At 50.4% G+C, this 25,955-nt stretch overlaps 1 protein-coding gene across 1 annotated transcript in view; it reads right to left on the reverse strand.

Moving 5' to 3' along the window:
- The window catches only part of LOC106812024 (xenotropic and polytropic retrovirus receptor 1 homolog), a gene marked incomplete at its 3' end in the record, with an annotated part of 52,993 nt that extends 31,446 nt beyond the window's left edge, over window positions 1-21,547 (reverse strand). Inside the window, exons 1-2 of the mRNA XM_014815776.1 lie at window positions 21,161-21,547; window positions 8,907-8,985 (exon numbers count right to left, since the gene is read on the reverse strand). Coding sequence (XP_014671262.1) covers window positions 8,907-8,985; window positions 21,161-21,547 — 466 coding nt within the window. The remainder of the gene's footprint in view (window positions 1-8,906; window positions 8,986-21,160) is intronic.
- Window positions 21,548-25,955: the final 4,408 nt, after the last annotated feature.

Here is a 25,955-nt window from a genome sequence, read left to right on the forward strand (position 1 = left end):
TCCGTACGCCCCTCCTCGTATTCTCCTCTCTACCAACTCTCCCGTACGTCTCTCCTCTCTCAACCAACCTCCCGTACGTCTCTCCTCTCTCCACCAACCTTCTCCCATATGTCTCTCCCTCCACCAAAAACTCTCCCGCTAGATGTCTCTCCTCTACCAACCTCTCCCGTACGTCTCTCCTCTCCACCAACCTCTCCCGTACGTCTCTCCCCTCCACCAACCTCTCCCGTACGTCTCTCCCCTCCACCAACCTCTCCCGTACGTCTCTCCTCTCCACCAACCTCTCCCGTACGTCTCTCCTCTCCACCAACCTCTCCCGTACGTCTCTCCTCTTCCACCAACTCCCCCGTACGTCTCTCCTTCTCCAACCTCTCCCGTACGTCTCTCCTCTCCACCAACCTCTCCCGTACGTCTCTCCTCTCCACCAACCTCCCCCGTACGTCTCTCCTCTCCACCAACCTCTCCCGTACGTCTCTCCTCTATACCAACCTCCCCCGTACGTCTCTTCTCTATACCAACCTCTCCCGTACGTCTCTCCTCCCTACCAACCTCTCCCGTATGTCTCTTCTCCTCACCAACCTCTCCCATATGTCTTCCCCTCAACCGACTTTTCTCCGTATGTCTCTTCTCCTCACCAAACCTCTCCCGTACGAGAGAGAGGGAGGGAAAGAGAGAGAGAGAGGAGAGAGAGAGAGAGATGAGGAGAGAGAGAGAAAGAGAGAGAAGAGAGATTAATAATATTAATAGCCACCCGTTCACCCGGATGACGCAATTTACATAAAGTAAAAACCATAAACCGATCGCAAAACAAAACTAGTTCGTTCGCGAAACTCCCGCGAGCACTCAGTTCTGTATCTGCCATACGACGCCATAGAAAATAAACCCGCGAATTAAACAAATGCCGTTGAAAAACAAATGTGATTGCGCGAACGCGAAATAACTACTATAGAAGCATACGCACGCAAGCAAGAAGGTCGGCTAGTGAACGAAGATGGATGGAGGGGGGGGGCTCAGCAATGAATGCATGATGCAACATCGAGCATGAATGTGGCCGTCCCTCTGGCAGGGCCGGACTGGCGATCGGGAGCACCGGGAGTTTTCCCGGTGGCCTGGCCTGCTAAGTGGTCTGCCCAAAAATAATTTAAAAAAAATCTGCGGCCTGCAGACCATATATATATATTATATATATATTATATTATTATATAATATATATATACTATATATATACATATATATATTAAATCTGCGACCTGCAGGCCATTTCTATACGGCGCTGCAGGCCATATTATTATAGGTGGGGGCGGAGTGACGTCACTTCCCCTTAGCAACCCATCCGATGACCCCAAAAAATTTTGCTGGTGTGGAGTCCCAGAACCTCAGACCCCCCCCCCCGCCGCTTAATAAGTGGCCTGACTTGGGGCTATATTCGCAATATATTTCCAGGCCTGAATGATTTTCCTCGTCCGGCCGTCCCTCTGGCTCTGACCAGCCATCACACAAGAGACAACACACTACTGTGTCCATTAATGAAGCAGCCACCCCCTCCCACCCCTACACACCTGTGACCTGCATCACCTCTGCCCAAGATACAAACATTTAACCCTGCACAGACAGCGTTACACACGTAAAGACTTACAGATTTAAGATAAAGAATTTAAGAGTAAAAAAATTCAAGATTAAAAAGGTAGACATTGGAGATACATTTAAAGCACCGCTTACACGTCTTACCCGGTCATTTATGCACCTCTAACACCCCAATACCAGATGACCGGAATTTATACATAAAACAAGTGCCGCAGCGCGACAGCGCTCAACTGACGTGTACGGTAGCCAGGTATTCTTTCTGATAAACTGCACTGCTCAGAACCGAAATCAAGTGCGCCCTCTGCCACGGTTCGCGCTCAGAGCATATATCTAGGATACTACTGAATACAGACTAAATCTTATCATAGGCTTGTAATACCTACTGGTACGTACAGCTAATAAAGCATACAGGTGTGTAACTTTACATGACTTCGCTTATACTAACATATTATCAGTAGATATGACGTCGAGCGCCGAGCGTAGGTGGTGGTATAGGGAGGGTGGGCGGAAGGGAAAGGAGGCGGGAGGGCGGGTGGATGGGCGGCGTCTGAATAGCCAAAAAGCGTTCAGTCCTTTATTAACAGTCAACAAATCCATGTTTAAACCCTCCTCTTGACGGGTCAAAAGGTTATCAGACACTTACTCTTCGCCACGTCATAGCAGAAAGTAGATTTCATGGTCCTTTCAATAAAGTGTTAAAACTGATAGGTCAGCGCGGAAACAAAAAAGTTTTGCCACTCGGTCGTTAGCCCACTGTCCTCAGGAAACGCTGCATATCGGACCTTTCCCCACTTGCCCGTTAAACCTGTGACCTGCCAATTCGCGCTTGTAATGGCGTTTCCTCCCCATCACACTTATACATCGAATAATTAGAGCGTAGGTCAAGCCGTTGAGATTTGTGCAGGCAATTCCGTATTTCTCCTGGGTACCTTAAGTTTAAGGGAAAATATTCCCCCTCCATTACACATTCTCGACCTTGACCGTGACCCCCAAATTCGACATTCCGAGTTACTTTTCGCTGAAGGCCCCCCCCCACGTCCGAATATCAAAGACCGATACGTCCAGCGGTTTAAGATTTTGCCAACTGTACGGACGCACGACGGAACGGACGAAATCTTGCGATTTCTACAAGCTGCATCTCGACTCCTCAGCTGAGCTAAAAACCCTCTCCATCGCACTGTAGGATGGGAAAATACGTCCATCACTCGCCACATCCCATCATGACGGACAGCGAGATGGTGCACCGTGATATATATAATGCATTAGCACACTACCTACTCACGCACGTTTAACGGTCGAGCAACGCCCCCGACGGTTCCCGTGTAAAATAACGGTGTTTTGACAAGACGGAAGGATATGCAGAGGCAGAGTGGAGGGACAGGACGGACAGGACGTACGTTACGCACGTGTTCGCACAGCTGATATCTCTACGTCATCGTACATGCGAGCACGCATATCGCGAGATCAGTGCCAATGATAACACACCGGGCGGTTGTCGGCTTGGCGAGTTTTTAAACCATACGGGATGGTCGACGCAGATTGAATGAATCATGCGTCTCTGATTGGTACGTGCGGTCGAGGTCCATATCCCAAAAACCACAGCACTTGGACCGTTTCATAATATAAAATGATGGTATAATAATATACAAACTTGTCCAGTACTACTACTAGCCCTACGTAGTACAGTAACAAGCAATAGTCTTAATGTTTGAATATAACTTACATTCAACACCGTCCAATACACGCGCTGCCAACCATACAGCCCGCACGCCATTGTGCAGCACAATCACAGTAGTTAGACTTAGAGAAGGTAAGAAACGTCTTTTTTGTTTTTTTTTTTTTACAACAAAATCCAGACCGTCCTCACTTTTGTCGCGCACTAGAGAAGAAATAAACGTCCAACGCCATGATATTGATCTGTGGTAGCTGAATCGATCAACTTGTTTCGAAACTATGTTTTGCAACTTGGGGGTCACGCAATACTACAGAAATTATATGAGAAATTCCTGCTCAAATTGCCGCAAATTTCCCATTGAAGCGCGATTCAGTAAACGGACAAGTAACATGAAGCAATGGCGGCGCATTGCATTCTGAGGAGCAATCTCTACTGCAATTTTGCCTCAAAAAAATAGAAAAAATAAAAAAAATAAAAAAATAAAACAGATGGGATTCAAAACTACGCACTGTTAGAGGTAACGCCCAGACGCTCTACCAGCTCGCCTATCAGCCTATTGAAATTATATATTATTGGATGTGCCATGCATACATGCATGCATGCATCGATGCTGCGTTGGTTTCTGGATAAGCCTGCCTCGTGAGGGCGTAAACCCAACGCACCAATCAGAGACGCGTGATACACAATCTGGCGTCGCCATCCCAGCTATTTTGTCAGGGATACCTTTCTTCTGGAAGGGATGTATCAGGTGTTGTATCAGTATCCTGCAAAAGCAATAATTGGCAAGGGATTATTGAGCATTATCCCTATTCATCCCTTTCTCTTAATGTTCTCAAGAAAAATCCCTGATAGACATCCCTTCTCTGACTTCAAGAAATTGTTTTAATGCGATCATTGTATCCCTGCATACATCCCTTCTATGGACTTAAACATTTTTATCACTGATCATGTATCCCTGCATACGATCCCTCTCTGACTTGGGTAGATTTGTTCATTGCTACATATCCCTGATACGATTCCCTTCTCGGACTTACGTAGATTTCTTCATTGATCACAATACCTATCCTGTACTCCCTTCTCTGACTTAGACGAATTTATAATTGGTCACGTATCGCTGATACATCCCAAATCAGCCAAAATCAAATCATATCAGGATATGATTTTTATTTATTCCATATTGGGGTCATTCATTGATAAGCCGCTACGCATAATATTGCTGATTTTTTACCCCCTACCTGACAATTTTTTGTATCTGAACTTTCCCTTAAAATTGCATGTACTTTCAGCTGTGCGTGTTTGCTGAGCAGACTGTGAAAGAAATGACGTTATGCTCAGATATGGAAGGCCGGGGGAACGCAAGATTTCATCGGCGCCAAACCAATTCCACTTACAGAAATTTTCGAGGCGTTTTCAGAGATTCGCAGAATTGGATCGTAACATGCGTCGCAAAATTTTAGGTTCACATATATTATACAAAGTTTTATACAATTGCAAAATGCAAGAAATACTTAATTTTCTGTGCATAATTGCAAGGGCCGTTTGCGAGGTTTGAATTTTACTGTTGTACGCAGTATCTTCTTAACTGCACTGTAGCAACTTGAGCTACAAAACAACTCCCAGCATACTAGCGTTAGCATACCCTCTTGTCATTTTGGCCGGTTTATTTAGTAGCTTAGCGACTTGATTAAGTTCATCCGTATGAATGTTTTTGCTTGTATCAACCGAATTACTGTATAACCTTTTTGCATTGTTTTTTTTTATATACACACACAAGGGCATGAAGTTCATGAACTGGTGGCCTATTATGAGTATGATGCCTGCCAATATTTTTCTCCCATCTTTGGACCTTTACTTTAGTAAATAGGAAACTGCCTGCGTGATCTGCATTTCAGGATTTCTTGTTCCATGGAATAAGCAAACCAATCGTCCATTCATGCTTTCAAATGGAAAGCAAGTTCAAGCAACAAGGCCCTGTTGGTGACAATCACAACTTCTGCCAGTACGCGGTAACGCGGTGCACTACTTTATGCAGCAGCGCATTGATACCGGCTAGTTGCCAAGTGATGTGACGCGCGCGTTTTTTACCGTTGAGGACGCGAATTTTAAAATGTGCTTCTAAAACCCTAAGCCTGCCGCACACGGTGTGTCTTGTGCTGCCGCCAGCGGACACGCGTGCCTGATGGGCGCAAAGCACAAGACACACAGTCGTTGGCGTGAAAACACAGCGATTTCTTGCGTGTGGAAATATCACACACGTGTGGTTTGATATGTTTCGTGCACGTTGCCAAGATTCACACCGTGTGCGGAGTCGCTGTGCTCATATTGCACAACCGGCTCTATGTAACGACCAATTAGCAGCAGGTCAAGCGAGTCACGTGATCTTAACTTGCGGTTGGGCCACTGCGGTACACGACGTACACGCAGATACACGCACGTACACACAGATACACGCACGTACACGCGGCGTACACGCACCGTTGCACCTCGGGTACACCGCCCACGTACACGCGGTACCACGCAGTACACGCGGGTACACGGGAGATAACACGCACCGCTACACCGCACGTACACGCCGCGTACACGCCACGTACACGCAGATACACGCAACGTACACACAGATCACGCACGTACACACAGATACACGCAGTACACGCGGGTACACGGACGCACGCGGCGTACACGCACGTACACGCGGGTACACTCGCCACGTACACGCGCGGTACACGCGGCTACACCCACGTACACCGGTACCCGCACGTACACACAGATTACACGCACGTACACGACAGGCTACACGCACGTACACGCACGGTACACGCACGTACACGGCACGTTACACGCGGGGTACCGCGGCATACACGCACGTACACGGCACGTACACGCGGATACACGCACGTACACGCGGGTACACGCACGTACACACAGATACACGCACGTCACACGGCGGTCACGACGTACACGCAGGTACACGCACGACACGCCACGTAACACGCGGTCGTGCACGCGCGATACACGCACGTACACGCACGCTACACGCGGGTAGCACGCGGATACACGCCACGTACACGCGGATACACGCGACGTACACGCAGGTACACGCGGGTACACGCACGTACACGCAGGGTACACGCACGTACACGCGGGGTACACGCGGATACGACGCACGTACACGCGGGTACCCCCACGTACACACAGATACACGCACGTACACGCAGTCGTTACCGCGGGGTACACGCACGTACACGCAGGTACACGCACGCTACCACGCGGGTACACGCGGCATACACGCACGTACATCGCGGGTACCGCACGGTACACACAGATAACACCGCACGTTACACGCGGCGTAACACACGTGCACGCGGGTACACGCACAACGTACACGCGGGCTAAACGCAGATACTACGCACGTTACACGCGGGTACACGCACGATACACGCGGCGTACACGCACGTACACGCCAGATACACGCACGTACACACAGATACACCACGTACACGCGGGCGTTACACGCACGTGCACGCAACGCCGCGGGCTACACGCACGTACACACAGATACACGACGTAGCACGCGGGTACACGCACTGTGCTCTGCACGCCACGTGCCGCGGGGTACCCACGCTACCGCGGCCGTACACGGCAGATACACGCACGATACACGCGGGTACCACGTAACCGTGCCACGTGCGTGTACCCGCGTTAGTGCGTGATCTCACGGCGTGTGTACGTACGTGTACCGTCGCGTGCTACCCGCAGTGTACGTGCGTGTATCGCGTGTACCCGCGTGTACGTGCGTGTATCTTCGTTACGTGAGTGCTACCCGCCGTGTACGTGCGTGGTCACGGCGAGGTATCTCCGTGTACCGCGTGTACGTTGCGTGGTATCTGTGTGTAGCGTCGTGTATCTGCACGTGTACGTGCGGTACCCGCGCTGTACGTGCGGTACGTGCTGTATCTCCGTGTACCGCGTGTTACGTGCGTGTATCTCCGTGTACCCGCGTGTACGTAGGTGGACCCGCCGCGCACGTGCGGTGCACGTGCGTTATGTACCGCGTTGTACGTGACGTGTATCTCCGCTGTACCCGCGTTCTGTGCGTGTACCGGCGGCACGTGCGTGCACGGCTGCGTGTACCGCCGTTGTACGTGCGTGATCTGTGTGTCGTGCGTTTGTATCTGCGTGTACGTGCGTTGTACCCGCGCGTACGTGCGTGTATCTCCGTGTACCCGCGTGTACGTTGTGCGTGTACCGACGTGCACCGTGTGTGTAACCCGCGTGTACGTGCGTGTATCTGTGTGTCGTGCGGTACCCGCGTTGTACGTGGCGTGTATCCTGCGTGCTACCGCCGTGTACCTGCGTTGTACCTTGCCGTGTACGTGCGTGCTACCCGCGTTGTAACATGCGTGTACTGCGTGCTATCGCGTGTTACGGGCGTGTATCGCGGTGTACCGCGTCTTGTACGTTGCGTGTACGTGCGTGTATCCGCGGTGCACCCGCGTGGACGTGCGTGGCGTAGCTGTGTACCCGCGATGTACGTGCGTGTATCTGTGGTGTACGTGCGTGTACCCGCCGTGTAACGTGCGTGTATCCGCGTGTACCCGCGTGTACGTGCGTGTACGTGGTGTACGTTGCGTGTACTGGCTGTACGTGAGCGTGTAGCCCGCGTGTACGTGCGTGTACCTCGTGCACGTGCCGTGTACCAGCGTGTACGTGCGATTATACCCGCGTGTACTGCGTGTATCTGCGTGTACGTGCCGTTGTACCGCCAGTATGCCAACCGCAAGTTTAAGATCCACGTGACTCGCTTGACCTGCTGCTATTGGTCGCGTTACATAGAGCGATCTCTATTGTGTGTGCACGCACCAAGCTCCGGCGATAGCGCGTGAGGAAAACACACGCCCCGCGGGGGTTGTCATGAAGATTTTATCCGAGTGGTAATCAGGCCAGCAGCATGACATTCTGCCAGTCATGCTGAGGCGAGGACAAGCTTTAACGTAGCTTAGCGTTTTTGTACATGATTAACTGCACATCATCACAAGATTCGTAGGAGAGGAAGGATGCGCATGAGGAGACAATTTCGTAACTGGAGTAATGATGAGGGAACAAACATTTTTTATTGGTTTAAGAAATAAACTGCATGTAGGATATGATTAGGATGATTGGGCTGATTTTGTTTCCATTACATAGCATATTTATTTTGGTTATTTAAATTTAAGTTAGACATAAATTTTATCTTTAAAGAAAATAAAGCTCCCCTGTCCCCAGCAGCTATGACCCTGACAGTTACATGGCATTGGTCAAGCATCCGCTAGTCATATTTATATAAAGGGACCACAGTCCACAGTCTACAGTCATGTACAATACTGGTCAATCGTGTCTGGTCAAGAAGAACATGACACTAGCTTTCAGTATTACAGTAATATGCAGTTAAATTGAGCTTCATTATAGCAATTTCTACTTTTCTGTGTCAATAGAGCGGTGCGAAATTCGTTATGTAATATAATGGCCGTACTGTCGATAACTCAACCGAGAAATACTGTTGAAAGCTGACGTAGTGCGCACGTACACACGAACGCACGAACGCACGAACGTACTTACGCACGGACGCACGCACGCACGTGCGCATGCACTTACCCACGCATATACTCACCTGACAAAACAATAGATATAGACAGCACAAGAACGATTCCTGAGAATAGGCCTACACGGAATGTGGTCCACGGCGTTTCCTGCAACGAAAACAACAAATAAATCAGGGCAATAGAGGAAACGGAATTGGCAGCAACATCATCTTATAATTACACTCTCGCAGCACGAGATTTCTTAATTCGAACGCGGGGAATGTTAAATGGCAGACAACAACAACCTTATCTTCCCATAATATCCGTAATACAAGGTCATCCATAAGGTTATAAGATGTCACGTGTAGTGCCCCTGCTGTTTCAGCTCTGGTCAATGTAGCCCTAGAACTATAGCCAGAGCGAAGGGCTATAGTTCTAGAGCTCGGGTCAATGCTGATCAGTGTTCGAGTGTGAAATGAGATAAACTTGCATTGGTGTGAGTGTGGAAAAGAGTTCAACACGAGGCCAGTATATCTAGAGTGGAATCTGGGCATGGCAACCGCTAGTGATGGAGAAGGAGGACGAGGACGAGGAGGAGGAGGGGAATGAGTAGGAGGAAGAAAAAGAGGAGGAGGAAGACGAGGGTTAGGAGGAGAAAGAGGAGCGTTAGGAGGAGAAGTAGCGGAACGACTAGGAATAGCAAGAGGAGTAGAATGAAGAGGAAGATTAATTATCCCGATTTACAACCCTTATCTCGAAACGTTTACAACTTCATCTGCTATTCTTACATCGCGTAACACACTACAATCGCCAAATAACAAACACCACCCAACGCCACCCGTCTGTACATCCATCCATCAGCAGAAGTCAGAAAGCAGTTCTAGATCTTTCGCAGCTAACGCACCGATAAATCACTATGGCACACTTTCGTTATCGACCACGACCCAGCTTGCTATGAGAGCATATGGCAGCCAAGCGTAGCAACTAGCTAGCAACTAGCAACTAGCAACTAGCAACGAAGCTTGCCATAAGCGAAAGCAGTATAGTATAGTTGAGTATACTATTATTGTATATTATAGTATAGTATGGTATGGTATGGTATGGTATGGTATGGTATGGTATGGTATGGTATGGTATGACATGGCATGGCATGGCATGGCATGGCATGGCATGGCATGGCCACGACGACAACGAAGACGACGACGACGACGACGACACCGGCGACGACGACGACACCGGCGATGACAACACCAGCGACGACGACGACGACGACGACGACGACGACGACGACGATGACGACGAAAGGTTAACTGACGTCTGAACGCAGCCTGCTTCTCTCTTTCCCCTCATCGCGTGCGCTCTCCCCTCTCTCTCTCCCTCTCTCTCTATCTATCATCGCTATCTCACTCTCACTCGCGCTCTCTAATATCCTATCATCTATTCTATCTCTCTCTCTCATCTCCCGCCTCCTCTCTCTTCTCTCCTCTCATCCCTCTCTCTCCTCTCTCCCCTCTCCGTCCTCTTCCGCTCTCCTCTCCTATCTACCACCTCTTAGCCTCACTCCACCTCTTTCTCTCGCTCGCCTCCTCCTCTACTAATCTATCTCTAGTCTCAGCTCTCTACTCTCTCCTCTCTGTCTCTCTCCTCTCTCTCTATCACTACTCTAGCTCACTCCACTTCTCTCTCGCTCCCTCCTCGTCTATCTATCATCTATCTCTTAGTCCTAACACTCTCACCTCTCTCTCTACTCATTCCGCCTCCGTCTCCTCTATGTTATCAGCGTAACGTTAGTCTCACTCACATCCTTCTCTCTCTCCCTTCTCTCCTTCTCCCGCTCACCCTCTCTCTCTAGCCCTATCTTCTCTTAGCTCAGCTCTCTCTCTCTCTCTCTCTCCATCGTCTCTCTCATCTCTTCTCTCTACTTCTTTTCTATTCTCTCTCCTCTCTCTCGAAGAAGAAGAAGAAGCCACGAAATACAGCATCCAGTGCGGTAGCCGAGCGATTGATCGTGATAATGAGAGGAGGAGACCGGAGGGAACAGGCGAGATGGGCGCGGTGGGAGGACACGAGCCATGAGCATCGGTCCGATGGATGGGATGGACGGACGGACAGAGAGACGGGGGCGGTGGGAGAGGGACAGCGAGCCAGTGCGATAACGTCGGATGGATGGGATGGAGATGACGGACGGGACCAGCCGGGACGGGCGCGGTGGGAGGACATCCCCCCCCGAAGCGACCATGGATACGGTTAGATGGAACGGACGGCGGGACAGCGGACGGGGCGGTGGGAGGGACAGCGAGCCATGTGAACCGTCGAAGGAGAATTGGACCGACGGACAGCGAGGACGTCCACAGCCCGCATTCAAATTAAGCAACACAGACCGAACTCTCGATGCCAAACTCGCAATGCTTAACATGTTAGACTGAAAAGATAGGAAAGAAAGACGGAGAAGAGGGCGGAAGGACACACACCGCGAGCCACACATACACGCACGCACAGCACGCACGCACGGCACGGGATAGAAAAGAGAGAGAGAAAGAGAGAAGAAAACGAGAGGAGAGGGATAGGGATAGGGAGAGAAAGAGAGGAGAGAGAGGAGAGAGAAGAGAGAGAGAGAGAGAGAAGAGAGAGAGAGAGAGAGAGACGAGAGAAAGAGGAGGGAGAGATGAAGAATCAGAGAGATCTGATAGGCACACAGCCAGCCCAGCCAGCCAGTCCAGCCAGCCAGAGCAGGACAATAGATGGACATACGTGCTTAAACTACAGGACCGACCACACGAGCAAATGTCTCAGAAATCACCGAAAATGCACACAAGGAAAACACCAATGACGGGCCGCACACGACGCACAACGATCTAGACTTTCGAGAGCACACGGTCGAACAGAACCGGGGAGCCGATAATATATATATAGGACAAACACAAGGAGTCAGAAAAATATCCTGATTGTATATTATATAGACAGCGCAGCGACAGGCAGCACGGAAGCAGTTACGACGGACGACGATAAGAAATCGTTACCGACAGCACAGGCGTACCATGCACCTTGATAGGCGTTGCAAATAAAATATAATGCTAAATAAATAACGAACCAGTCTATTACTACCACAAACACGTCTTCAATGTTTATACTTCTCTTTCACCTATTATGGCACAACAATTTCTTAGTAAATGCCGCCAAGTGGGGAGGGTGCGGGAGGGTGGCCCCCCAGAATTTTTTTGAGAAAATGGACTATGAACGGCATCTTTTAGTCCCCATGTGGAGATACCTTCTAGCTCAATTTAGGTATGTCAAAACCCATACTTGTAATAAAAGTATCTAACAACAATTCCATGACCTTTTGCAACTAAGCAACGTAGCATAAATGGCTAACAATATACATAAACGGGTAGAAAACAAGTAATACATTTCCTCAAGGCATGGAAAGAACATGTGCCGCGAGCGACAGCGCTCATGTCTATACGTCTACTGCGGTGACTCGTGGTGAGTGGTGGGATTCTAGTTAAACCCTGTTAGCCCAAAGTGTTCAACATGAACACCCGAAATCTGGAATGCACAGGAAGTAATCAGCGAACCTCTCAAAGAACGTTTGGATCGTAGAAATTGCCACGAGATGGCGCATAACGTTTAAGTGCTCAGATTAAAGATGGAAGCCCCATCGTAGAACCGTAGTAGCAACAAAATTTCAAGACACGGAATAGGTCACTCATCCATTTACCTACGCAAGCCTACAGCTGGCAATAGAAGCGCACGTAACCAACTTAACTCAGTGCAAAAACAACAGTACCAACAACCAACATCACTTGGCAGTACCACTGGCGATGGGCATATCTTACATGTAACATACGACAGACAGAATCCATAAGAAATAAATCATTAAGGAGCATAAACCTTCTTAAACCAAAATTTCAGCTTTTGAAATTCCACTGTGACATGTAGCTCATACTTCGGCAGCATATAGACTACAGCAAACCCGCATCAAATTCCCCCCGCTTTCTAACAGACAACAACAAACCATGTTAACCCTCCCCTTATGAGGGTCAAAAGTACCGAGCACTTCCTCTTCGCAATGTCACAGACGGTATATTTCAGAGTCCGTCAAATAAAACCATAAAAATGCTAGGTCACCGTTGAATGCAGGAAAAAGTTTCATCACTGCCGTCAGACATGTCCTCAAAAATGTCTAAAAGCTGCCCGTGGCCCATTGACCCTTGACTGTGACCTCACAATTCGGCACGGGATGCTTCCTACCATAATAGCTATATCACCGACTATCACGACCTAAGGTCGAGCCGTGAAGATTGTGGCCGACAATTCGCAATTTCCCCCCTATACCTTAAGTTAAGGATGAAGCACCCTTCTTTACACCCATCTTGACCTTTGAGCCTTTGACCCCCAGCCTCGACATCCAAACCGTTTGACCGCATCACCCCCGCGATGTCCGAAATCGTGACCGTACTCGAGCGGCTTAAGATTGTGCCCAACTGTTTACAACAGACGAACGGACGGACACGGACAATCATTCGATACTACAAGCTGCATCTGACTACGTCAGATGACCTAAAAATAAAAATTGCATGCGATATAAAAGTACTCAAACCATGTAAAGAGTCAAAGGCATAACTAATGTTACCGCTAGCAGTGTAACAACTAAACATACAAACGGGCCAGAATGGTGTGTGCGAATCAAAACAAATATAAGAATATAATGGATTGAGTGAATAGCAATTTGAAACAGAATAGTCATCACCTGCCTAGGAAAGTGTTTTCTTTTTCTGTTTTCACAACGCGGAGTTGCACGATTCACGCGGCGTCAAAATCGCGAATTCCGCCGATCGTCCGGCAATCCATCCCTAGACACACACACACACAAACGCCGCGCAAGCATGCACGCACGCAACGCACGCACACGACACCGCATACAACGCGTGCCATTGTCCCAGCACGTAGGGCATTTACATTGAGCTAAGACACAGAACACCGCAGGTAACACTTAAACATCAGACAGCTAGTGAGATCACCCACTGAGGTATAGCAGGTAAGTCAGAGAAAACGCAGAATCGAGAAATCGTTGCAGGCAACATAGCGTGCGCTTGTTGCAGCCAGCATACATATATTAATATTATATATGAATAAATTATATATGTAAATGAGTAAATACTGTAAGTACAGATATTAGATAACATGGCCATCGCGACACGGTTTCTCCACATCCATACAAGACTCTGCACAATGCGCGCACACGCACGACGTCGCGGTCTGTCGCGCTCAGTGCACACCCGCGTTACACAAGCAGCAGGGGGGGGGAGGTGCCCTGTCCCTCGACTCCAATTTCTTTTTAACACACAGGGGCGCTCACGACCATGCCGCACGCAACGCACACGCAACGCACGCACATACGAGCCAACACGCCACGGCACACCACACACGCACAGCGCACACCACACATTCATCACACACACACACACAGCCACACAGCACCCACACCAACACACAAACACGCACGCCAGCGCACGCACGCCACGCACACCACACGCACACACGCACACGCACACCGCACACAGCAAACACGCACACCACAGCGCCACGCGCGCCACCCACACACACACACACATACACAAACACAAAAACATGATCAACGCGAACACCTCTCACAGTCATACACCATCACACAGCCAGGCGTTGGTGATGTGCGGGTGTGGTGTTCGGTGTTGCGGGTTGGTGTGTGACGGGTTGGCGGTGTGGGGTGTGCTGTGAGGTGAGTGTGGCAGTCGGCTGCGGTTGGCGGGTGTGCTGCGCGGGTGCGGGGTGTGTGCGGGGGGGGTGGGGGTGCGGGCGGGTGTGTGCGGGGGGTGCGGGTTTGCGCGGTGTGGCGGGCTGCGGCGAGTGTGGCGGGTGGTGTGGTTGTGGGCCGGTTGGTGTGTGCGGTGGGTGTGCAGTGTTGTTTGCGAGGTGGTGTGTTGGGTGTGTGCGGGGGGTGTGTCGTGGTGCGGCTGTGGTGGGTGTGCTGTTGGTGGGGTGTGCAGTCGGTTCGGTGCGGTGGTCGGTGTGGTGCGGCGGTGTGGTTCGGGTGGGTGTGGGTGGTTCGCGTGTGGGTGTGCGGTGGGCGTGTGTTGCGGTGGAGTGGTGGCGGTGTATGCGGTGGGGGGAGTGTGTGCGGTGTGGCGCGTGCGGTGCGGTTGTGTCGGTGTGGTGTGTTTCGTGCGGTGTGTGGGTCGGTTGTGCGGGAGTTCGGGGGTGCGGTGTGGCGGGTGGGGGTGGGCTAGTTGTGGTGGTGAGGTGTGGTGGCGGTGTGGTGCGGGTGCGGTGGGTGCGGGTGGTGCGGGTTGTGGTGGGTTGGTGTGGCGGACAGGGGGTGTGCGGGTGTGGGTGGTGGCGGTGTCGGGGTGGGGCGGGTGGCGTCGCGATTGGGGTGGTCGAGAGAGGTTTGTGCGGTGTGTGCCGGGCTGCGGGTGTGGGTGTGTGCGGGGTGGGTGCGGTTGTGCGGTGGGTGGTGGTGTGTGCGGGATGTGGGTGTGGTGCCGGGTGGTTGTTGCGGTGTGGGTGTGTGCGGTGGGGTGTGCGCCGGGACGTGCTGTGCGGCGTTGGTGGCGCGGTGTGGGTGCGGGTGTTTCGGTGTCGGGTGAGTTCCCTCACCACCTGATCCCGCTAGGGGCGCACTCGCATCACTTCATGCGCGCTCGCGCGGGTGCCTCCCTCCACTCGGGTGACACATTCTGCAGAGACAAAACAACCAATCACGTGTAACATCACGGGCGAGAACAACTTAAACATAAATCAATAGATCAAAGGAAAACATATTTTTAAAACGCGCGGCCTGCAGGCGTCCATCGAGCATAACAAGAATATGCACCGGTTGCGCTCGCCGCGTGAACGGAAATAGACTGCAAAAGTAGTCGTGACGGGCTGCAGCGTACAAGTTCCAGCATTTATACTAGGCAGGTTATACGCGATCAAGATGCAGCCAACAGTTGACGAGAATCTATAGCTAAAGTTACCACGTTCTTCGATCTCATAAGAGGCAATGTACGTGTGGATATATAGTTATCGCGGGCTTGGCATCGTGTGTGGTAAGTAACAGGGTGCGTGTAGTCGTGTGCGTGTGCGTGGTGTGTGGGTGGGGTGTGTCTGTGTGCGGGCGGCGTGGTGTGGATGTGTGGTCGTAGAGTTGGGTGGTGTGTGGTGTGTGTGTGTGTGTGTGTGTGTTGTGGCGCGGTGTTGTGTGGCGGAACACAGGTAGAGCGCCCTTCGTTTCCGCGGTTACTACACACCATACCCCATTTACGCGTCGATTTTCGTCTTTGATAATTTTATTAGTATTTGTGTTATATAAACGTATTGGTTCTTTGACCCTCGAAATTTGCTTTTACATTTCTCAATATTTTCTTTTTTAATTATTACATCACATAAGCCCTAACATGCAAGAAACATAATCTAAAACGCAATCTAAATTCGGGAATAGATTCGGTGCTACCGTGTCCTCCGATATATATATATATATATATATGCAATTCCCAACAGACCGTTCCTTCAGCCGATGGCTCCACTCACTCAAAAAGCGCTAGTCCGGCAATCTCAGTAACTGCCGCTTACACGTATTCAGCTGTTAGCAGCTGACCTCGTACACAGTACAGACCTAGACCCACGGACCCACAGCCAATCTACGGACCCCCTGATTCACATGGTCACCCTAGTTTCCTCTCCCTCTCGCAAACACCCGGCCGCCCCGGTTGTTGATATTGCGAGTCCCCCTAATTCCTCTTGTTCCATTCTCGGCAACAAGCACCCAATTGCCCCCCCCCACACTGTACACATCGTTCGCCCCGACTGTAAACAACAGTAGCGGTTCCTTTAAATGTAGATACCGCCCATAGAGAATCGGGGGCTCGCACTGATTGCCTCCGAATTCTCTGACAGACAACGAGCAGCTCGTTGATTTGCTTCTTTGTTGCTCCGCCATCAATCGCATCCATCCGTCTATCGCAGCATCCCAGCTACAGCGGGGCGTGGACACTGTCCACTCGCACTGATGGCTAGAGCTATAGTGTCCACATCGTAATATTCGCTAGACAGAGAGAACGCACGCTATAGCAGAGTGTACTGAGTAGTAGTAGAGAGTAGTAGTAGAGAAGTACATTGTCCCCCACCCCCAAGTACTTGCGACGTTGATCCATGTACTGTGTTCTACGTAAGGTGAGATCCCACCATTCACTCTACCGCCCCCACTAGGTGGGACCATTTCCTTTACCTACATATATTCTGCTAATTACCAGCCTTCATAACTCCAAGCTCTACAATAACTGCCGTAAGAATGAGACCGTCTCCCTTACTGGCATATATTTTGCTAATTGCCACATTGTATAGCGCCTAGCTCCAGCACGTGCAATAGGAGTGAGACCTTTTCCTTTACCTACATATATTCTGCTAATTACCAGCCTTCATATACTCCAAGCTATACAATAACTGCCGTAAGAATGAGACCGTCTCCCTTACGGGCATATATTCCGCTAATTACCACACTGCATAAGCCCCTAGCTCCACTAGCTGCAATAGGAGTGAGACCTTTTCATTTACCTACATATAATTTGCTAATTACCACACTGCATTACCCCTAGCTCCAGTAACAGCCGTAAGAATGAGACCGTTTCCTTTACGGGCACATACTGCGCTAATTGCCACACTGCATTACTCCTATATACAGCACCAGTAGCTACAGTAAAGATGGGACCTGAAAGAAATGAACCTTTCTTTCAGGTACACGTATTCTGCACGTGATGTACGCCTGCACTCAGAGCAAGACTTTTTTTTTCCATTGCCACGTATATGTACGTGTATATGTATTAGGATCGTGCACTGCATACACGTATCCTCCCTCCCCCTAAGCAACCATGGCTAGTTATGGACGAGGTTTCATCTACATGCGCAGATCACGTACACATAGCTTGTAGGCACGTGCTCCTCGTGCGCCGAAGAGCATTGGATATATATTGGCGAGCATTATATTTATTATGCGCGCACGTGCTCAAGTACAGATATGGATATGGAAAGAGTGAGGGGCGTTTCCTTCAGGATGTAGTAGCAGATAGCGCAGTGCCCCGAGCACGATCCACGTCTCAAACAACAGTATTGTGGAAAATATTTTTTTTTAACTAAAGAGAGGAAAAACCCCACTTCGCTTTACGCGAGTAAGTGCACGCAAGACCGGATCAACTTGTCAACGTGTACAAGCCAGACGTCCGGCCCAGTATTGAACGCTTCTAGATCTATTAGCTTATTCGTGAAGTAAAACAACGGACGTTGACTTTTGACGAGTTCTGACAAATGGAACTGGCATTTCAAACGGCCAGTTTTAGCAAGTTCTTGGGGCGGTATTCAGAGTTTTTTTTATAGTCGCGCTTGTTTCTAGTCTTATTCGATGGACGCCACGCACGCACGCATACGCACGCACGCACGCACGCACACGCACGCACGCACGCACACACACGCACGCACGCACGCACACACACACACGCACGCACGCACATATTTATACGCCTATCACCGCTAATCATTCAAAGCCGTCCCTTCCGACAGCAACTACCCACGCAACTATAGCTTCAAAATATTTATTATGCAAATCCCCGTGCCAACCGCCATTAAGTATTCTTACACTCGCCGGTAAACGCCCCGGGGGTACTATTCGTATTACTACTAAACCCGTGAAGCTCTACTCGTCTATACGAAACGACAGACCGTCGACGAAAATGAGACGCCGCACTTTCGGAAAAAAGTCGGAGAAGACGCCGCCTCCCGGCTCGCACGCACCGGGAGAAGCCGAGTCGTCCCTCCTTCGTTTACGTCGGCTTCCTCTTGTCAATTACTGCCGACGTGAATGTCACGGCCGTACATCCGAATCCGACAATTAATTAAGACGGCCGGATTTACGAGAGATTGATTAATTACGCACGCCGAGAAATAAAAGCCGCAATTTATTTACAAGCTGGCATGTATTTCCTGCATTAATAGGACAGAGTCGGGATAAAAGTACCGGGGCCCGTCACTAGAAACAAATATTACTGATAACATTAAACTTAGTGATAAAAATTAGTGATAAAAATTAGTGATAAAATTAATATTAGTGATAAAAATTTGTCTTAACATTAAACATTTTCTCATAGACTGAACAAAAGCATCGTGAAGTTACAAGAATGAACAATCCTACCTAAAAGTTTTCCCCTTTATAAGAGCGTACGTCCCGTATATATATATATATATATAAAAATACGGGACGTACACTCTCTCAGATCCACTCCACTTGCTCCATGAAACCCCTAACGTGACACTAACACTTGATCGGTTCTACTGAAGGCTAGAGGCAAACATACTGGTATTACACGCGCCTAGAGTAGGTAGAACCAATCGCCCACTTCACCAGACTATAGGCTGAAAGTACCACGAGTGACCGGACAGAAACTAACTATGCTTCTCCTATATACGGGCCGGACCAAAATACTGGGCGTACACTCAACTAAGATTCCCTCCACACACCATGCAGTGTGAAAGCACTATATATAAGTGGACAGAAACGAACCTACTCTCCGAGCTACGTATACGGCTGCAGAGACCGGGAGCTTAAACTAACTAATGCGAGATTTTTGCTCAAAAAACTAAATATAGCTGAATATAGTCTCACCCGACAGCGGAAATATCACTGATTACACCAACATTAAAAATATTGTGCAGATTTTACGCAGTTATAGCATAGAAAAATGGATTTGACCACATCGTAACAGCAATAAATTTGATCGTATGCCGATAATGCCTAATGGCAGAATTGATAAAGTTGCATTTGTGTCGGTGATGAATTGAAAACAAGTGCATGCTTTGAGAGAGCCTGTACTATGTCTACGACAGATAAGCGGTGGCGCCACAAGCTAATCCATACTTCCGACTAGTTCAAGATGACAGAAAACGATTGTTTACAAAAACGATTAGTTCGAAACTGGCACTTTTTTGGTGAATACGAAGGTTCTAAGACATTTTATCGTTACTCTAGACAACTAACTCAAGCAATAACGGTAGGTGTCATGAAAGTGGTGAAAATACTGGAAAACTCTCGCAATAGTTACTTTAACCACCGATCGTAAACTCTACATGTCGAGAGTTCGCCAGCCAGCTACAGTTGCTGACATGATAGCCACGGGAGGCCATGCATGCTGCGGAGATATAATTCCAGCGATTCCGCCGACCCGCCTATCAGCAGACGATCGCGTGTCGTCGCTATACGTCAGTAGCCGTCGATCGCGTGTCGTCGCTATACGTCAGTAGCCGTCGATCTCGTCGCAAGATAACAGCAGAATCCACTCACGACCGCCGGGAGAAGTGAAGCTATGACGGACGAGGACCAGCCTGACGCAGACACAAACCAGCGTGACGCAGACACAGACCAGCGTGACGCAGACACAGACCCGTGTGACGCAGACACAGACCCGCATGACGCAGACACAGACCAGCGTGACGCAGACGTGACGCGGACCAACGTAACGCAGACGCAGACACAGAGCACGACTGGCGACGAACGAGAGCCGGGCCGCCCCATCACGCCAGGGTTCGACGCTTCGACGGGACACCGCCGTGAGATTCCCACACCGAGTTTCCCCATATTTTTCATTTACAGTTATTTACACGCAGTAGCCGCGAGATCAGATCCAAATCGAGCATGCATGCGCGCCATGGATCCGCGCGGTGAATAAAGACAAATATTTGTCATCATTTTTACATCATTTTATTTCATTTTTATATCATTTATATAGTTTTTGTCATGTTTGTCATTATATTTATATTTGTGAAGAATTTGTCAATATTTACCCTAATGCGCGCCCAGCGCTGCACGAGTAATTAGCTACATGCCAGTGACAGATACATCACACAACTGATTCTACAATGTTATGGAGCGAGACCTTACGAGGGTGTTTGTTACGTAATATGCTCCTCGCGCGACCCCCCCCCCCGTGATATACAACAGGCTAACGTGGAATTAAAAAGAGGATTAATGTAGGATTACAGCGCAAACAGACTGGAAATATTAATTTCACATCGTGACCGCGCTAAATGAAGCACGCCGGGTTTCTCTATGCGAGAGGAGGTATAAGAAAACTGGGTCGTCGAGCGTGTATGTTCGCTGTGAAGCAATGCCCCGTGTATAATGAGTCAGAGAGTCACCACTGAAGCCATTGCCAGGCTACACCCTAACGTATCTATGTACCTCGGCGGTAGGTGCGTAGGTCGACAGCATCGACTGCCGCACCCCTGGGGATGCAACCCTCTGCGGACGCTGCTGCTGCTGCGGCAGTCGTGACGTCACCACCGCGGCGGCGGCGGGATGCGGTCGCCGTCGCCTCGACAATTCTCTCGGTTCGGTTTGCGACGCTGCCGCCGCCGTCGCCGGAGGATGCTGCAGCCGCGACTGCGAGGATGCTGCTGCCGGAGGATGCGGTTCGCGCGGCTTCTCGAGCCACGGCCGCGGGTGCACGAAGCTGCGCGTTGCTCCGGGCGAAGCATCCTCAAATTCCCGCGGCTGCGCCTGCTGCGAGGATGCTGTCAGAGGATGCGGTTGCCATGGTCGCGTGTTGCGGCGCGCGCGCTTGCGCAGCAGCTCCTTGCGAGCTTTCGGTATCTCGTAGTCGGACGCGTCGTCGGAGACAAACTGGTCGAGGTGGTCGCCAGGCAGGATGTGCACGCGCCACGCCATCGCCGACGCGGCGACGTCAGCAGCAGCAGCAGCAGCAGCACGACGTCGGCACCACGCGTCGTCGTCGTGCGTTCAGCGTCGGCGTCAGAGCGACGGACGCGAGCGCCGTGAGGGGTGCGTCAGCGTCAGAACTACACAGCGTCGGCGTCAGAGCGACAGACGCGAGCGCCGTGATCGGGGCGTCAGCGCAGTGGCGTCGCGAGTTAAGCGTCGTTACGAGGGAGTAAGCGGTTATAGGAACAGAAAATTAACATCGCTGCTCTTCCCGGGGGAGCCTTCCCGTCAGGTCAACGTCCGGTGAGATTTGTCGCTGCACGCGCGTACGCTATCTGCGCGGAAAATTTAGCCGAGAACTGGGCTTCAGCTTGGAATCCGACCCCGTGCGCCGCCTCTGGTCAGTGCAACCGCTGCCGCTGCCATCGTCATCGTCCGTCGCCACGGCCTCGCCACGTAGTGGGGAAAGTGAGAGTTGCGCGCTCGCGTGGTGGAGTTGCGACGCGGTGCATCGCGACTCATCGCGGTGCTGCTTCATCAGCCTCCTGGGGTCACGCAGAGGTCAGAGGATCCGCGCACGCACAGATCCACGGACACGTGTTTTGCGGGATCGGGAAAATAATCGCGAAATTCGTAGTTAAAGTGACTGATGAAAATTGAAAAAAAATATACACACTCGCATATGCTTGCACTTTGCGGGACTACCGTCACTATCACTTGAGAGGGATTCTTCTTCTGGTGGGTTTCACCTCCCACGATACGTCGCCGTATCAGCTTCCTTTCGACGCAGTTCCTACAGCGCTCACTTACTCACTAGTTGCGATCCTCCTCTCATCCGATGCATCCTCATCCCTGGATGTACTAGTATATACAGCTTGACCATCGCACCACTCTCGCTGACCGCAAGTTTCACTGACCACCGTGTTATACGACACCTAGATTGATCCATGCAGTCCTTTGCCTCGCCGCTGACCGCAGAGTTAACGACGGCGTCTAGCCTGGTCCACCCGCTCCATAGGGTCCGCACGAAGCACTAGGTTGACCGTGGCCGTCGCAGGCTAGATCATAAATTCTATTCCAAAGCTTCTAATTCGGTTAAACCACCAGCGCCGTTCAGCTAACGGTCAGAAATCCACAACCAGATTGGCGAGCAAGAAATTGCATCTCGGCTCCATCTAAACAACTCTTGCACTCGAGTATCACGCGCCGGGTCGTGCTCCGGGGACGTCGGCATTGCGGCGCTTGCTGCAGACCGGCAGTGTCGCAACCACGGGCGTAGATAATACATACATACACTCCACGACGACAGTCGCAACCATCCGGGGCCTCGGCCCCTTATCTCGCCACCGTTCACCTTTCAACATGTACTCGCGCGCTTACGTACTCACGCTGCTGCGTGTGTCACGCCGATCAACCAGCCAACGAGGTGCAGGATCGACATAATCAGATATAATCCGACATAGCATCAGATAGCAGCCGACAGCATAGCATCAGGGTATCAGCAACAGCAAGGCATCGGATAGCAGTAGTCACCAGCATATAGGGCCAGCACGTGCGACGCCGCGTGCCAACCATGCGCGCTGCACGTCCACGTACGTACGTTCGCTGTCACATGGACAAGCCGAGGCGAGTGTTTGACACGCCCGACTGCAGAGAGAGAGGGGGGAGGGAGGGAGGGAGGGAGGGAGGGAGAGAGGGAGATAGGGGAGAGGAGCGCAGAGAAGAGAGAGAGGAAGAGAGGCAGAGAGGGGGAGAGGAGAGAGAAGAGAGAGAGAGGGGAGGGAGTGAGGAGGGAGGGAGGGAGGGAGGAGGAGGGAGGAGGGAGGGAGGTGGGGAGGAGGAATCGGAGGGAGAGGGAGGAAGGAGGGAGACAGAGAGAGATGAGCGCGAGAGAGAAAGAGCGGAGAGAAGAGAGAAGGAGAGGAGAGGGGAGGAGGAGAGAGAGGAGAGAGGAGCGAGAGAGGGGGAGAGGAAAGGAGACGAGACGGAGGAGAGACGAGAGAGACGAGAGAGAGAGGAGGGGGACGAGAGGCGAGAGAGGAGAGAAAGAGGAGAGAGGAGCAGGCAGAGGAGAGGAGAGGAGAGAGGAGAGAGGAGAGAGGAGAGAGGAGAGAGGAGAGAGGAGAGAAGAGAAAACCACCTGAGGGAATAACTACTTGCCATACGAGCAGGTGGTCGGCAAAAACCACAGTCGCAACAAGTTGTCACATAAGCAGACAGCGAACTAAATAAAGAACTCCGCACACACTAATACGCGAAAGCAACCCCGGGAAAAAAACTACTGGAGCCACCACCTCTAGTTAAGATTAGAGGTACTCTCAGGCTGGTACCATAACCAGATAGTTCCCTTCACTGGTACTTGGAGCGTTTCAATAAAATATAATGCTAAATAAAAACTAAATCTATTTACTACCAAAGTCTTAATGTTTCTCTACTCTCCTTCACCTAGTATTATTGCCGACAAGCCGTGCTGGAAATGCTCCAACGACAGCAAACACACGCCCACCGAATGCACGCAGCTACGCTGCTGCGCCGCTGCACGCTATGCACACAAGAGCTAATAAACACCTTTTTTTATTAAAGGTTATTATTTATTATATTAGCTCTTGATAATAATACTAGGTGAAGGAGAGTTGAGAAACATTAAGACTTTGGTAGTAAATAGATTTCGTATTTATTTAGCATTATATTTTATTGAAACGCTCCAAGTGCCTGCGGCTCCCTTAGTCGCCATGCACTCCTTATAAACAACATACCTATATAAACGGATTTTTCACAGAACTTCACACAGAGGGAAAATCACCACGACGGGGGATGGGACAGGCGCGTAACATTCTTGTGGTGGTGGTGGGGGGAGGGGTGTTGACGGTCGCATCAAAACATGACGATCGACATCAGTCGAACGGCGGCGTTTCTGTCGTAAATCGAACAAGAAGCAATAAATTCGCGCGAAAACTACGACGAGTTAAAAAAAGGCCTATTTACACGATGCGTCCTAGACGTACGTCCAGGCCTTATCAGATTTACGCGTACGTCCTTGACGCAACGGTTAATCTGTTTACGCGGTGAGTTTTGTTCGAACGTCCAGGACAAGTAGTTCCAGGGCAGGCCGCCATGGGGAGAACACGTACACGACGGCTGAAGAAAAATTGCCATAGTGTATCTTCTTGTGGCGGGAATTAAGAAAAAATATGAAATTTCGCAAAGAAGGAGACGAGTTTGGGTGAGACCTTGAATCGCCAGGAGAGACAAACTTGGAGCATATCATGCACGTCAAAAAGAATTGGAGGAGAAAGACCCCCGGAAGCTTCCGAAATTTTGTGAGGATGGACATGGACACTTTCCAAGAACTCCTTGAAAAGGTCACACCAATAATCCAACGCTCTACAACCAATATGAGGGAACCAATTGCTGCTGCAGAACGTTTATCTGTGATCCACAGGGGATGCCATACTGTCAACACTGTTCATCGCGAAGAAACTTAAGCACGTGACCCAATCTCACCCACCTGATTGGTCGGGTTCTTGCGTCCTGCTTACGATGTCGGAAGAAATTAGAACATGCGTCTAGTGCATCCGATATCGCAGGGGTCATAAAATCGTGTCGTACCGCATATAGTTTACACGGTGCGTTTTGGACGTATGCGGGAATGGGGTTCGGGAATGAATTCTTTATCGGTTGGTGAAAGCACGAATACAGGCGCCGAGGATGCGAGATAAAAACTAATAAAGCCGCTACCAATAAACGTCGTGAAAAAAGATGAAAGATGTTGCGGATTTCTCCGCGTGGGTTTTTACACACAAACACGCGCACAGTTTTTACGCGGCACACATGCGCGGGAACGCACGCACGCATTAACGCACACAGACACGAGCCCACACGCATGCACGTACGTACGTACGCAGGCACGCACGCATGTAGGCACGCACACATGCACACACACACACACACACACACACACACACACACACACACACACACACACACACACACGCACGCACGCACGCACGCACGCACGCACGCACGTGTATACGCCTGTAGTTGATTTCCTGCCGATACAGACAGGAACGTCGATAACGACTACACAAACATACAATATATGTTTATATATATATTCTCATCGCATGAGAGATTTGCATGCGTTCCCAATGTCATTTCAAGGAGAAGTGGAACGAGGAAGAAACTTTCTTTTCCATTGAGAATTAGTTGGACCCGTAACGCGATGCCAGGGTTTGTCACTATCGGCTGCAATGGGGGCCTGGCACGCACCGACCAATCAGCGCGCCGTATTTCTGACACGCTATTGGCTGGTGATAGCTCGCGCAGGCCCGGACAATATTGCCTTCTGAAATCAACAGACAACCGCGCAGCAGCAAACACAAGTGGTCTTTGAAACGCAAACACGAACGCCAAA

This window comes from Priapulus caudatus, unplaced genomic scaffold (assembly GCF_000485595.1).
Source record: "Priapulus caudatus unplaced genomic scaffold, Priapulus_caudatus-5.0.1 Scaffold601, whole genome shotgun sequence".
NCBI classification, from domain to species: Eukaryota; Metazoa; Priapulida; class Priapulimorpha; order Priapulimorphida; family Priapulidae; genus Priapulus; species Priapulus caudatus.